We start from the raw sequence: 14,511 nt of genomic DNA, 5'->3' as shown, positions 1-14,511 counted from the left end.
TGCTAGTTGTTCACGTAAGGACCGGTGTGAACGTGCAGGAGAACCCCAGAGGTTTGCCTCTGACCAGAGGCAGTGTGTGGAGCTTAGTGTGCAGCCTGGAAACATCTCTGTCACCATGTCGGAAGTCCAGGTACACATTATTTTCCACTCCATGTTTTATTCATATTCACATCAATTTACAGGTCTCGGGAAGAAAGCATAGTTTACACACAGTTTCAATACTGCATTTATTCTAGCACAATTCATATGGTTGGAAATTAGTACAAATAAAGTAAGATGATGATGAAAAACCAAACTAAAGAAAAGGTAGCCTCCTGGAAATATAATTTACATACATTGTTCTCCCAAAGATTCCATTTCGTCCTCTGCACTATACAAAACAGGAAAAACTGCACAACAGCAAAAAGGTCACAATGTGGCAAAACCATGAATTTTAAGTGTTATTGTAGCAATTAAGATGCAAAAAAGTATTTCTACTGTGTCTTTTCTTTTTTTTACCTTTTCAATGTCTCTATCAGCAAATTGATGCACCATTAAGGAGGTCATTACAGGAAATGGGTAACATCAGCCCACAGATGACACTGGCTATCTGTCAGTGATTTACATTGTTTAGTGTCAGAGTCATTATCTCAGTCTGCCGTAATGTTTGCAGATGGCATTTACCTTTTATTTATAAAAGTTACAGAATATTATACTGAGGGAGGAACTTTTAATCATTTGCATGAGCTCTATATCGAGTAAATAGTTTTTCAGTTGGCGGCACAGTTCAGTTCATCTCACCATGGTACCGTTTGAAAAGGTCAAGTCTGAGTGTGGAGGCAGAATGAGCTCAGCTACATATACAGAAATAGTGTATGACATCATACCAGGGAAGAAATGCAGAAGATTAATGTGACATCGTAACATTATTTCTTAATAAAGAGACACAAATGGCCTGAAATTGTCTCTCGCTAAAAATGCCACGGCTTTAACTTGCAGCCCATGGGGCACATGCTGCTCTTCAAATGATTTCACGTGACCTGCCATTTATGTGTTTGTTTTTGATATTTAGAAGATTCATTTTGCAAAAACAAACACCTTTAGTTTGCACTTATGTAAAATATTGTCACAAATGTTGTTATTGATATGAATTAAAGCTAATATCACTCACCACACATAGACTTTTTTCACTTGACTTGAAGCTCATTTGAGTTTGAGACCCCTGGACGACAGTGTGTCGAGCTCCACCCTTTAGGTGCTGGATCAAATCCCCTTTTACTCCAAGTGGCACAGTTCACTAAAGTTTGGTACATTTTTGATCCACTTGAAGTTGTAAATGCTACCAAAATAGCCATTCTCTATATCATCCCACTTGTTTGCTCCCTTCTGATCTGGCACCTAAAGGGTGGAGCCAGACACGCTGTATTCTGTTGATTGGTCAGTTTTACTTGCGGGTAACAAAGAGACTGGAATGACAAAAACATAGTATACCATGTATTAGCACAGGGGAGAGGACATATGTGTTTCCTTTTTGTGAATAATGTCAGTGCTATGTGGCCATCTTTATTATGTTTATAGGTAGGTTTCACTGTGGCTGTGCTGGTGTAATGTCACACAGTGTACACCACACAGTATCAGGGTTTACTTTTCCAAACCGTTCTGTGGTGAACTGAACTGTGGGAACGCAGCTTCATGTGCCCCGACAGAAGTGTGCAAAAAATTGGGTCAGTGCAAAGTGGTCATTTTGTTGTCCTTCACAACTTTTGACAATTTAAACGCGCCAGAACAAACTGTGCATTTAGTGGAAAAAAAGGCTTGTGTGTGTGTGTGAACACAGTCTGTCAGCAGCTAACACACACATCCCCACACACATTAACCTTGATGTAATAGCTGTTGCAGTGACTGACGCACACACACACTTTTATTCCTCCAACTGTCACACACCACCTCCCCCTCCACCCCAAAACACCCATTAACCCTCATGTCATATCTTATAACAATCCATGTACACCATGTCCTTCCATTGATCTTGTGCGTGACTGTCTCACACTCTCTTTCTCTCCCTAGCTGGTCCTCCAGGCACGTAACGTGCCCGATCTGTCAGCGGGGGTCAACTGCTCCTTCGAGGACTACGTAGAGACGGAGGGACGGATCCAGGGTGGACACATCTTCTGCCTCTCTCCCTCCGTACGGGACGTCATTCCGATCACAAGGAACAAAGGTTGGGACAAGGAAGGGGTGAAGGATGATGAAGTCATTGCGGTTGTGAGGTCATTTGGGTGGTGGTGGTGGTGAGGGACAGTGGAGAAGACTGGGTGTGGAATATGTGGAGAATTTAGTAATGACGATCGTATTTTTACTCTCCTTATTCTACTTGACTTGACTTAATCATATCAAATTATCATTTTTTTTGTATGGCACCAAATCATAGCATACATTATCTCAAGGCTGAGACGTCAACAGTGTGCAGTTTATCTGTAGAATTAGCGTTGATTTTCAGCCAGGGGTCGAAAGATGTCATGCAGCTGTACATGTCATCACTGGTCTCAAAGGGGAGATTCAAAGATCCAGAGACGGCTACATTGATATAACATAAATGCACGGCGACTCAACATTAACTGCTGTGACGTGATCTTGTCCTCTCTGGGCCCAGGAATACGCATTTCCTACCACTCTCGTCCCTTTCACTCATTATATTTCTCCATTTTTATTATATTTCCCCCCTCTTTGCCTCTTCATCTCTTCTCAGAATTAAATTCATCAACATGTCTCCTCCTCAGAGTTGCTACATTAGAACTGGAGGGAGTATAAAGCCGTGTTTTGACCAGAACAGAATTTTAATGTTACCAGATGATGCTTAGTGCATCTATATTCAGCATACAGTGTCACAACCAATAAAACCTAGAACGTTTCCCTTTCAACGCTGTAAACACTGCTTCTCATTTATCTACTGAAAATAGACATGTATTTGAATTCCCATTATCATGCATTATGCACCGTTGTCAGTTTCATTTAATTGTTGTTTTTTTTTAACCCCATCTAAAAGACACTGTTTATGCTTCTGACTTATTTTCAAAGCAGAAACCTCCATGTGGTTTATCGTTATGAGTTAAAAATAGCGTTTTTTTGTTTTGTTTTTTTTTGACTGTTGCATGTCTAATTCTATCACGCCACAAAGATGATAAAAACATGTTTGGTATTGAAATCCAGCTCGGTGGAAATGTGTCAGATATTGTGCTCTAACTTTCCTCAGCAGTACTTCAACTGAGGCCAGTGTGTGCCTCATTACAAGCTCTCATCAGCTCTGGCACCCTAACACTGATTGGTGCTGCTATTTTTATTGCTACCCCACTGTGGGTGCGACATGAGTGGTGTGTTGCTAAGCTACACTCTTTCTTTGTGTGTTTGTGTTATCTGGTGTCACACAGGAGACTTAAACTTGTGATTATGTGTCGATGAATAAATTGTTTAATACACACTCTGTCTGTCAGTCAGTGCAGCTTTCACATCAGCAGTGGAATTCAACAGAGCCACAGTGCAGGGTTTAATTTTGATTGAATCTATTTTCCAAAGTTCACTTAATGCATTCAAATTAGCAAATGCAAACAATCTGGACAATCTTCAAACTGTCTAACAGACATTTTAAAGTTTGTTTTCTATAGCTTTTTATTCAATAAAATGTCTGACAACAAACTCATCATAAGTAGATTTCTTCCCATAACTGACGTGAAACAAGAGAATGTGGTCACCTCCCTTTTGTGTCATTTATTTTTGTTGACCTTGATGAGCAAATGCCTTGACTCTCTGTTATTACATAGTCTTTTCACTTCAGTAATGTGTTATTTTGTTGTTCCTTAAACATACAAGACTCTAAGAATAGTTTTGTCTTGTATGGTTTTGTTGTAGGTGACAAGCGCGTGGTGAAGCTCTACTTGAAATCCAAGGAAACGGGCAAGAAGTTTGCCAGCGTCGACTTTGTCTTCTACAACTGCAGCGTCCACCAGTCGTGAGTTACAATGATTAGGTTTTTCCTCCCTGTCTCTCTGTCCACCTGTCCCATTTCAGTCTTTTGCTTATTGATCTTCTACGGTCTCTCCTTGAGCTGTCTCTTATTACCGTCCACAACAGATTCAGTCACACACACACATGTTTGTGCAGCTATTCTTCTTCGGACACTGCATTGATATCCATTCACTTAAACAAGGGATTATCCCAAATTTAAACCAAAACCAAACCCAACCCCAATTCAAATCTTAGCCCTAAACTTAACCAGGTCCTTAGCAATGAGGTTCTGAGTCATTGGAACCAGATTTTGGTCTCCATAAGGACGACTAGGCCCTAAGAAAAGGTTCTTAAGAGGAAACACATACAAGTACACACACCCACACACACTCTGTCCCTCATACACACAAATACACCCGCCCTGACAACCTCCACAGGAGGCTTGAGTTACCGCTGAAGTGAAAAATCGAACCCGCTGTATGTGAAAAACGATTGGGATATGAGATGGTAATTCTACTCTTATTATCATAACCCACAACACACACTAATGATACTTTAATGATTAATTAATCAAGCGTTGGTCTTCAGTAATGCCTCCCAATTCCATATTATAACTTTATTTATTCCTCTGGCCCACTTGATTAAATAAATAGTTCCATCTTATTTGAACACTTCTATATTCAGTCTGGTATTAATCTGTGCCGTAATCTTAATTCTGTAATTGAAGTTAAATTTGTCACCTTCATTTTCTCTGTGTTCTCTCATACACCGTTGAGGCTTAACTTCTCCACTTAATTGGACTACTGTCCTTGTCCCGGTGTATAAACACTAGTGGTACATACTTTATTGAATGAATTATGTCAGCCTCCACAAAACAAGATTGAGTTTTAGGCACCGACAGAAGGTTCCGACCTGAAGACCTGAGTGATCGACCCAAAGAGTATGGGGTTAAAAGATCACAGATGCATTGTGGGTCTTGTCCATGAATTGCTCTAAAAGTCAAAACTAAAATTTTAAATTCAATATGAAACCGTCTCTCCCCTAATCCAACCTCTGCTGAAATTATCCACTACCCATCCAGTCACTAAATCAGGAGCCTGCTGCACACGGTTTGGCTAAAATTATCATCCACTGACTACACACTGCCCCAAATAACACCCACCCTCTTGTCCATCCGTGCCTGATCCAAGAGGCTTGAACGTCTGCTTGGGTATTAGCCTCAGGGCAGCAGATGGTTACTAGTCCCCTGGAGTACCTCAGAGTTCTATCATGGCTTCCCTCTGGATGTTAGATGAGCTTCCTATGAGAATTGGCCAGAAACAGACATGCACAGCCACACCTCTCCCTGCTCTGTCACTTACATCTCATTGAAGCCTTGAATGCCTTGGACACTTAATCCGTTACTGTGACCTTTAACCCACCGCCCCCTTCGTCTCCCTGCCCTCGTACTCAAATCCCCTGCCACGACAACGATGATTAGCTCAGCTGGTTAAGGGTGTGGTGGGTTACAATGTCAACTCACGGTTAATTTATCTCCCATAAGGACCTCATGGTGTTTGCTCTATAACGCCCTGTACCTTCAACTGCCTTGGGTATATCTTGTGTAAAATGTAAATCCAGTGAGCACAAAGTGCTTCATGTTAAAACAACAAACATATTTAATTAAAGTTGTAAATTGTATTCCTCAATTATATATTAAAATAAGACATCACATGTATAGGAATGACCTTAAGGCTATAAAAAAAAATAATGTATGAGAAGCGACGCAGACAAGACATTTGCCCATTGGAAGATATTCCTGCAATGAACGCTGATTAAATCCACTCCCGAGCTGATCTAATGCAGCCTCCGAGTGATGTAATGGACACGTCTAATGAAGTTACAGATATGGCACTTTGCATCTTCAGCAGCGACTGATGGCAAAGAGAGATGCTGCGATAAGAAACCCATTTGGAGCTGGAGCTACGGCCCTCTTACTGACTGTGCCCTCTGGGTGTCAGTGTGTGGCGTCTGATGAGATCAGACTGGTAATGTTGTTGGCATAATGACATTAGGCTCCCGCCACCGCATGCAAGGCCGTGTTTCCAGAATGCTTCGTCATTCTTTACAGTTTCCATCTGATTAGGCTTAGAATCAAAATATTACTGGCTTTACATGGTTAAGACTGCGGGCATGCTCCACACAGACGCAACATTCACTAACTGTGAATTAAAAATTCCTTTGCGTTTCAGCTTCATACTGCACTCAACTATGTTTTACAGGTAATTGAACCATCTGGAAGGAAAGAAATGTGCCAAAACTTGAAATCATGGGTCTAAAGAGTTGACTCTCACACAGCAACGCCCAACCCCCAGTCCCCAAAAACACACATACCCCTCCCACTCATTTACTCAACTGATTACGCCCGTAGCTTCTCAAAAATACCACACATTTGCATATTGCTATTAATCTAATTAGAATTCCCAGTCTCAGTTTTTGCTGAGATTTGAATAGAAAATCACCACCTCCTGCTCCTTAATTAAATATTTTCTCATTCCGTAGCTCCCTGTTTATTTAAGGTAGTAGAATATTGTTTGTTATAGTAGGATTTTAAATACGCCTGGCTTTCTAAATCACATTGTCTTGCTCTGGATAACATGGCTTGGTTGAGACTGGGTCTTTTGAGATCGAGGTTATGGGAGGAACATAACTGAATGATATAGAACGAAGAAAGTCAAGTTGAGAATGAAAAATTGCTTTCATCCAAGGCCAAAAAGGGAAGTAGTGCAGTTGAGAACATTTGGAAGAAAAGTGTTTTCCAAATGTTGCCGTCACTGTGAGGCACATCCACGTTTCCTTCATTTTCGACAAACTGCACTCTCAAAATATGTTGATAAAGTCATGTGCAGGATTTAATCTTGTATTCAATATTTTTTTTAAAGGGTTCCAGTAATTACAGACTAGACCACTAGAGGATCATTAAATGATTCACCTCCACTCCTTTTAAGTGACTGGTAATAACTCGTATTAAAACTCAGGAGTGTCAATTTCACCTCATTAGGAGAGCAGATTGTATTTAGTCCTCAAAACTGACAGAAATCACTGCCTTTTGTGTCGGGCCCTAAAATACCCCACTATGGCTTCAAAGCTAGCGTAGCTTGATTAGCATGTGAATATGAATGGATTAAATTAGCATTATGAATGTGGCCATACGGGGAGCGTGTCTGTGGCTGCTCAAAGCCTCTGAGTGGAGCAATAGGGGGATACTGGGGGTCTAATGCAAGCAGGCCACCCTTGGACAAGAGTAGAAGAATTATTATTAAAGGTCCTTAAATGGCCCTGGGTAAGCTTTTCCTTAAAAGGGTTTGTGTCCAGGCTAAAAGAGCGGTTTTGGAATCCTAAGGCAGTTCACGAGACAGGACCTTGGCTACTTCAAGGAACCAAGGATTAAGCAGTAGGGGGTTGTCAGACTGGGCCGACTGCTGGCCTTGGGTGGCAAACATAATGGCACCCTCTTTTATTTCAGCGGGTGTGATCTTAAAAGTCCCAGAAAGTTGGCAGCAGTTACCTGCTGATATTTTGCTCGTTATTTCAAAGTCGTTGATGGACTAACAAGGCTGATATGACATGAATAAAAGATAAAAGTCAGTTAGAAATGGTTAATATCAGGTCTTAGTGACAGATGTGTTGACTGGGTGTTTGGGTTTGATCTGCCAACTTTACATTGTACTGTTCGCAGCTTGGGCCTGGTCACCCACTGTGTTAAGTGGGTGCTGTACTGTATTTTGATGAGCACAAATGCATTGGTGGCCCCCCACACAATAAAAGACACTGACATACAAAGTAGCGATTATTGTAGTGCTAACAAAAACCCAACAAACAGCACAAAGAGCCCGCTGCTTACTTGCCATTGATGCCCTTTATTCTCTTTCTTACCGTACACTTACACAAAACACCAGCTACAACCCCCCTGCTATCTGTGTGTCGGAGCACACTATGCTAACCTATCATGGCGTAGCCTAATCGCTTTGCCTCCATTTGTTGGCAACATTGACAAATCTTCCACTTGCTCTTGCGTGGTATTAGGAGGCCTGTTATTTCCTTAGCCACACATCCCTCATTCTAAATGGACAGCTTCTCTCAGCACAGTGCTAAATTGGTCAATTAAAGCGACAGTGGGATTGAATTTAGCTCCAGCTTCTGATCTCACTCAAAAGGAGGGGTCTGGGCTGGAAACGATCGCTTAAAGTGTGCACCCACCAAATGAGCGACCTTAATTGATCCAAATGAATCCACGTCAGGGTTTGATGGATTTGTATATGAGCTCCATGTCTGAACTCAAGAGTTAAAGCCCTCAGTTTTTAATGTGGGTGAGGGGGAACGGTGGCTGGCAATTTACACAGGGTTAAAACACACTTGAGAGCTTGTCGGGAGTGTGTGCATAGCCGTTGGAGAGAAATGTGCAAATTCAAATCTGGCGGAATATAAATCAGCCTACACAGTGATGCATCTCTATCTGCTCTTTTATTGTTATGGAGCTAGACTTGCTTACCTTGACAGTATTAAATGTAGTTTATTATATTTCCGGCAAACCACATTCCCTCACAAATCATTATGGCTAAATGAAAAAATTTGAACCTCAACTAAATCTTCCCGACAAAAGGGTTTATTAAGCTTTGTAATAAAATGAAACAATTTTATTTGTAAACTCGTAATGGCTAAATTTGATACTTCTATGCACATATAGCCGCGTCTCGGGAGGGAAGAGAGAACACCAATAACATGAAGCTGCGATGACAAACTGTGTGCGTGGACCTGTCTGACTGTCTTGCGACACACACGCACACACACACGCACGCACACACTCCTCAACTTCCAACCTAATGTTTCCTTCGTCTCCCATGAGACGCCCATGCGGAGCCTGCAGGCTACACCCCGCCTCCTTCCCTTTTTTCCCCTTCTCGCTCTCCCACGATACCTGGCGTCTCCACCTCTCTTGGGGAGATCCACCTGCTTTTGATCTTTCTCTTTTCAGTCCATCCATCTGCACTTCTACTCAGCCAAAGCAGGTGAATTTAAAATGGCGAAGCGCTTGTAAGCCCATGGATGAAAGAGAGCTTTAGACAAAGAACAGGGGGGAGAGCTTTTTAAAATGAGACGGCCGCAAATGAAAGGGATGGATAGAGGGAGACGGGCAGAGATGGACAGACAGGCGGAAAGAAAGGCTCAAGGCTGAATGCATACAGAGGTAGAGGTAGGAAGAGGGAAAAGGGCAGAGATTGTGAGGGAGATGACTTTACATATACATGTAGAACAAGCAAGAGGTGGACGGTGAAGTGAGTGAGGGACAGAAAGACGGATTGTGGACAAGATGGAAGATTCCAGACAGGGTGGGGTAAAAAGTCCAACTTTAACTCCTGCAGAATAAAGACAAGAAAAGTAAAAGAAAAAAGAAAGGTAGCATCTTAAAAACATAAAAACTGCAGTGGATTATGTGTTTACACTTTAGATCACATAAAGTCCTTACCTTGCCATTTATTCTACCTCACTATATCACCCATGTAGTTTTGCTCTAAATAAATAGTTACAGAACCACCGTAATATATTTATTTTATTTTAGTGCACTTACCTGAGATGACATTTCTGAAAAATGAAATGCAAACTGCGAAAAGGAGCATGAGATATTACTGTTGCACTTTAATTTTAAACTTAGAAACCTAGTTCATTTTGTCCCTCTTTCTGCCTCAAACACCCGTTTTATCAAACGAAGCATATTTAGTGAAACACATATTTCTCATCTTGTTGTTTCAGTTGCCTTTCCTGTGTAAATGGCTCCTTCCCATGCCACTGGTGCAAGTACCGCCACATGTGCACCCAGAATGCCAACGACTGCTCTTTCCAGGAGGGACGCGTCAACATCTCTGAGGTAAGATTGATGACGGAAGATTTGTGCATAATGTTGTAGTTTTGACAAAATGTGTTGGACATTTTCATAGCACTAAAGCAACGTTATGCTTTATGTTAATAGAACTAAAAAATGAAGCGTAAGCAATTTGATCTTTCTCATGATCATGCTTAAAGTAATATTTGAGTAAATTGGTGATAAATGACCACATACACATACATACATACATACATTTTCACATCCATACATGGCAGTGATTCCACAGTGAAAGCTTGCTTATTCTCTTCCACTATTAAACTCATATTATAGGAACATTGGCATCAATAGTGTTCAGCTGCACACACTTTTACCCCCACACCTTCAGTGCTTTGGTGTGTGTCTGCCTGCCTGTATGTGTAATTGCGGCTCTTGGCAGAATGACAACAGCTTGTGTACTGCGCAGCAATAATTCTGTCGTGGCCCATAAGGCTGTAAGCAGGCTGGGATGAATGTCTATGGAAATACTGCCTTGTTCTTACATAGCAAAATGCTGCATTAGCATAAAAGCTAATATCAATCGTGGCGAGTGGCGCTATAGCGAGAGCGGCATGCGTGGCATAACAAGTGTTTGACAACTGCTGGAGTGAATATGCAATGATTTTAATGATGGACACATCACTTTTCTGTGGTTTTGCTCTCACTCACTCCCTCTCTCTCTCTCAAATGTCCTAAACAATCCTGCATATATTAGGCGTCCAAAAACATATCGCCTTAATGGACTTACATATGTAAATCCACTGCACTCTCCTGTGACTGACAGTTCTATCTGATCACACCTCACATGCACACATCCTTACAATTTCACCTTATCTCTGAAGGTTTGTGTTCCGACTCGCCCTTTGTTCTCTATGTAGATTACGTTCCTCCCCCTTGTTGGTCTTCTTAAATCACAGGCCTTTATTAATTGGTCAACCTCCATCCAATTACACTCTTCCTTATCTCTTCTCACAACTGGAGCCGTGCAGAATCCCAAACCCTGCCACGGTAAACCACAGCCTCCTCCAGTGCCATCCAAAGCAACACACAGGCCCAGCTTTCACGCCTCACAGAGCTAACGTTAGCGGATTACTGCGCCCATCTGCAAGACATGGGGAGAGCACTGGCTAGCACACTGTGAGCTGAGACAGGCCAGAGGGGCAACGGATGGATTAGCAGGAAAGGCCTGCAGCGATGATAAGAACATTTAGAAAAGCGAGGTGTGCAAGGGAACATGAATTGCATGGTAACATTGGTCGACAGCAGGGATGAGCGATACGCGGTATTGATAACGGTCTGATAGTGGTCAAAATCACTCAGCAAACCTCAGATTTAAATCAAAAAATCTGTTATTGCTGGGAGGTAGCACACATAAAACAACCATATCAGACTGATCTGTAGATACTCAAGGTTGTGTTATTGTGGTATGACACAGATTGTGATATTGTGCCGTCCTCAGCGAATAGCAGGAGATGAGGACACTTGGGAATGTGATGTGGTGCAGCGTGTTTCAGGTCTGCATCACTGCACATTTATTCATTGTAGTTGATGAATTTCATGTCAATGACATGGGAATATTTTTGTCCCAGGCGATTTAGGCACCTCACTACATTTACAGAGGCTGCGTGTGAAAATGCTTTCTGCTGCGCTGGGTTGTAAGGTCGAGGCTCAGTTCAAAGCAGAATGCGCGAGAACAAAAAGGGACAGAGATAAATAGCTGGAGAGGGAAATGAAGAAGAATGAGAGCGGCAGCAAAGAGAAAGAGGAGACAGAAGGACAGAGCGACTGAGAGTGGCATGTGAGCAGCAGAGAGCCCTTTGGTCTCCTGTCACCTCGTCTGCCCAAGAAACCACCAACCACATGCTCTGCCAAACACACACACACACACACATTCACCATAGATCACTCCTATACTGTGTCTTTCATGCACAGAAGTGTAAACATTTTGACAGTGACATGCATGTGCACACTCACACACACACAAACACACACAGTCATTCATCATCCTTCTACTAGCTGCCATATCCATTAGTTGCGCTCTCAAGCCCCCAACTAGTACAGCTCTTCCTGTAGGCGAGACTTATCCCTGTCTTCTCCAGGGCCCATCTCTCCCTCTCTCACACTCTCTCCAGCTCATTCCTTACCACTTTGATGCTCATTCACTCCATTGTTTTCCTTCTTTTCCTTCACCCTCCTCCTCCTGTGTACGAGTGAATAAAAGCAAACAGAGTACAGACACATGACTGTTTTACAGTTTCATCTCTTTCTCTCTGTGTGTGAGTAAGAATAGGTTTGGAAATGCCATCCGGGATGAGTATATGCATTCTTTTTTCTCCATGTTGTACAGTAACTCTGATATAAACAGCAGAGTTTACCATAAAAACCAAACTTGACATTTCACTTTTGCTTCTCTCTCCTGTACATAAACTCAGTGAGGATTGTATTTTCAGACAGAAAGACTAATAGACTTCAGACACCATATATTTTTCTATTTCTCACATTTAAAATGAATCACTTGACTACAAACACCAGTGTTTTTGTTCCAAAATTAAATAACATAATAGGTGACCATCAACCATATCTCTGAATTTAAGTTCTCATCTGACAGTATCAGAATCTTTTGTTGCCATGGCAACCCAGAGAACCAGTGGATAATTTTTCCTTTATTTTATGTTCTTTGTCTAAAAGAACAAAAAAAACAGCCACTACCTCATCCTTCTGCAATTCGTTGGATTAAATTTCTTTGTATGGATTTTTTGTCCCTTTTTTTGTTCATCAGGCAAAAATGAAAATGTAACACAAAATGATTTGAACAAGCCAAAGAATGTCATTTGTTTCTGTGAACACACTGTATCAGGGAGAGAAGAAAGAAGAATATACAGAGGGAGCAGGGAGGAAATAAATATAATGAGTGACATTTCTAAATCAAATATGCATGAATCAACAATGCCTCCAATGGCACAACAGACAAATTCTTAAATTAAGGAGCAACCGTGCGGAAAATTGCAGGAGACGAGCAAGCGTTTGAAAAAAAAAGCAACAGAGAGGGAGGAGGTTAGAATAAAAGAAGGAAAGTAGGTCTCCTTGCTTTATTATATTTTTATTCACATAGTAAAACCTTCCCCTTGTTTCTTTTGTGTGCTTTTCTTCTTTATGAAACTTGATTGCCATTTGTTCCTCCAGGTTTCTCCCTTCTTTCTTCTCCGCCTCTCCTTCCACAGCCCTGGAGAGAAATCACTATTCTGAGCCAAAGCCTTGATGAGTGTGGGGAAAGGGTTCGGGGTGGCTGGGCTCAGCTCTGTTAAGACCGGCTTACATGTTTGTTTTGCTGCAACGCGAGGCTCAGTCTCACTTGAGCAATCAGGGCGGCGGTTAACTTGATCGAGATTTGTGGTTACAGTACTGCCCACAACCCCTGACTCGCCTTTCCCATTTCCCCATTCTATTTCTCTCTTTAAAAGCCTTATTTCTAAGCAGTCGTGACATTGTTTGCTTTCCAGATTGAGGAAAATATTTAACTCATCACTGATGATGATCTCATAGAATTTATTAATATCTTTGTGTCTGCGCCAAATAGAGTTCATGACCAAACTCAACATTTTGTCAGGAACTACCCATTATTTTCATCATGCTCTCACACACGTCATTCACACATCCACCTAAATCTATATCTTGTCAGTAGCTTCTCCATCTTCTTCTCGCCCTCCTCTACATTTATTTTTGCCATGTCCTCCACGTCTGTGTGACATGGAATTTGTGACCCCAGTGATGAATTTTGTCACTCTTTTGTAAATTCAACACCTTCCACTCCTTGTCCACTTTCTGTCTCTTTCGTTGCAAGGATACATGATGGGCGAAATGATGTCACCCTTGTCCCTTCATTGTCCTCCACCCACTTCCTCTTCCTCCTCTTTGTCTGTTTGTGTTGGCCTTTTTCTTAGATGATACATCGTTGGGAAATGAAAACCTTTATTAAGATACTGGACATACAGTAGTCAGACGTGGGCAGCTCTAAAAGCTGTGTGCGTTCCATGAGCCCCTGCAAAATACATACTGACCCCACCTTGCCCACGTCAATATAATTTCCCCCTTTAAGCAGATTATTGCTGTACTATTTCTTGTCTTTTATTTGTTTCTAAGCAAGCATTCGACATGCCAAGAAATACATTTTAAGAAAACGATTCGAAGTGTTAATTAATCAGCTTGGGCTGTGCTTGTAATCAGATTTTTTTTTTTTCAACCTTTAATCAGACAAAGGCTAGCTGTTTCTCATTGTTTCTCATCAGCTGGATGTATTTAATGAACCACCATTGGCATCGATCGTCTCCAAGAATATATGAAAGTGTCCTTTCTTAAAGTCGCAACTCATCCTTAAGCTCTATAAATAATGCATACATAAATATACTTAAAAAGTACACACACACACACTTTTTCCTGTCTTACTGTAATTTTAACTTATCGGGTAATGTGGTCAGTTTGGTCAGTCTATGGGAAAATAAGCCTTCTTTTGTTTTCCTGAGAAGTTAATGGTCTCAATCTCTCGTTTCAGCTTTTCTTCAATATAACCTGATGTCAGTTTTGTAAATTATGTTCCCATGTAGAGAAAAGGGAACGATAATACACGGCACTTT

The 14,511-nt window shown here is 41.5% G+C and overlaps 1 protein-coding gene across 2 annotated transcripts in view; it reads left to right on the top strand.

The window, feature by feature from the left end:
• The window catches only part of LOC122767829 (plexin-A1-like), a 192,826-nt gene that overhangs the window by 106,741 nt on the left and 71,574 nt on the right, over positions 1–14,511 (top strand). For both annotated transcript variants that reach the window (XM_044023327.1, XM_044023325.1), the window contains exons 6-9: positions 7–130; positions 2,047–2,200; positions 3,886–3,985; positions 9,772–9,886. In XM_044023327.1, coding sequence (XP_043879262.1) covers positions 7–130; positions 2,047–2,200; positions 3,886–3,985; positions 9,772–9,886 — 493 coding nt within the window. The remainder of the gene's footprint in view (positions 1–6; positions 131–2,046; positions 2,201–3,885; positions 3,986–9,771; positions 9,887–14,511) is intronic.

The sequence above is a fragment of the Solea senegalensis genome, linkage group LG4 (assembly GCF_019176455.1).
Source record: "Solea senegalensis isolate Sse05_10M linkage group LG4, IFAPA_SoseM_1, whole genome shotgun sequence".
NCBI classification, from domain to species: domain Eukaryota; kingdom Metazoa; phylum Chordata; class Actinopteri; order Pleuronectiformes; family Soleidae; genus Solea; species Solea senegalensis.
This window is presented reverse-complemented; position numbering and strand designations above follow the sequence as displayed.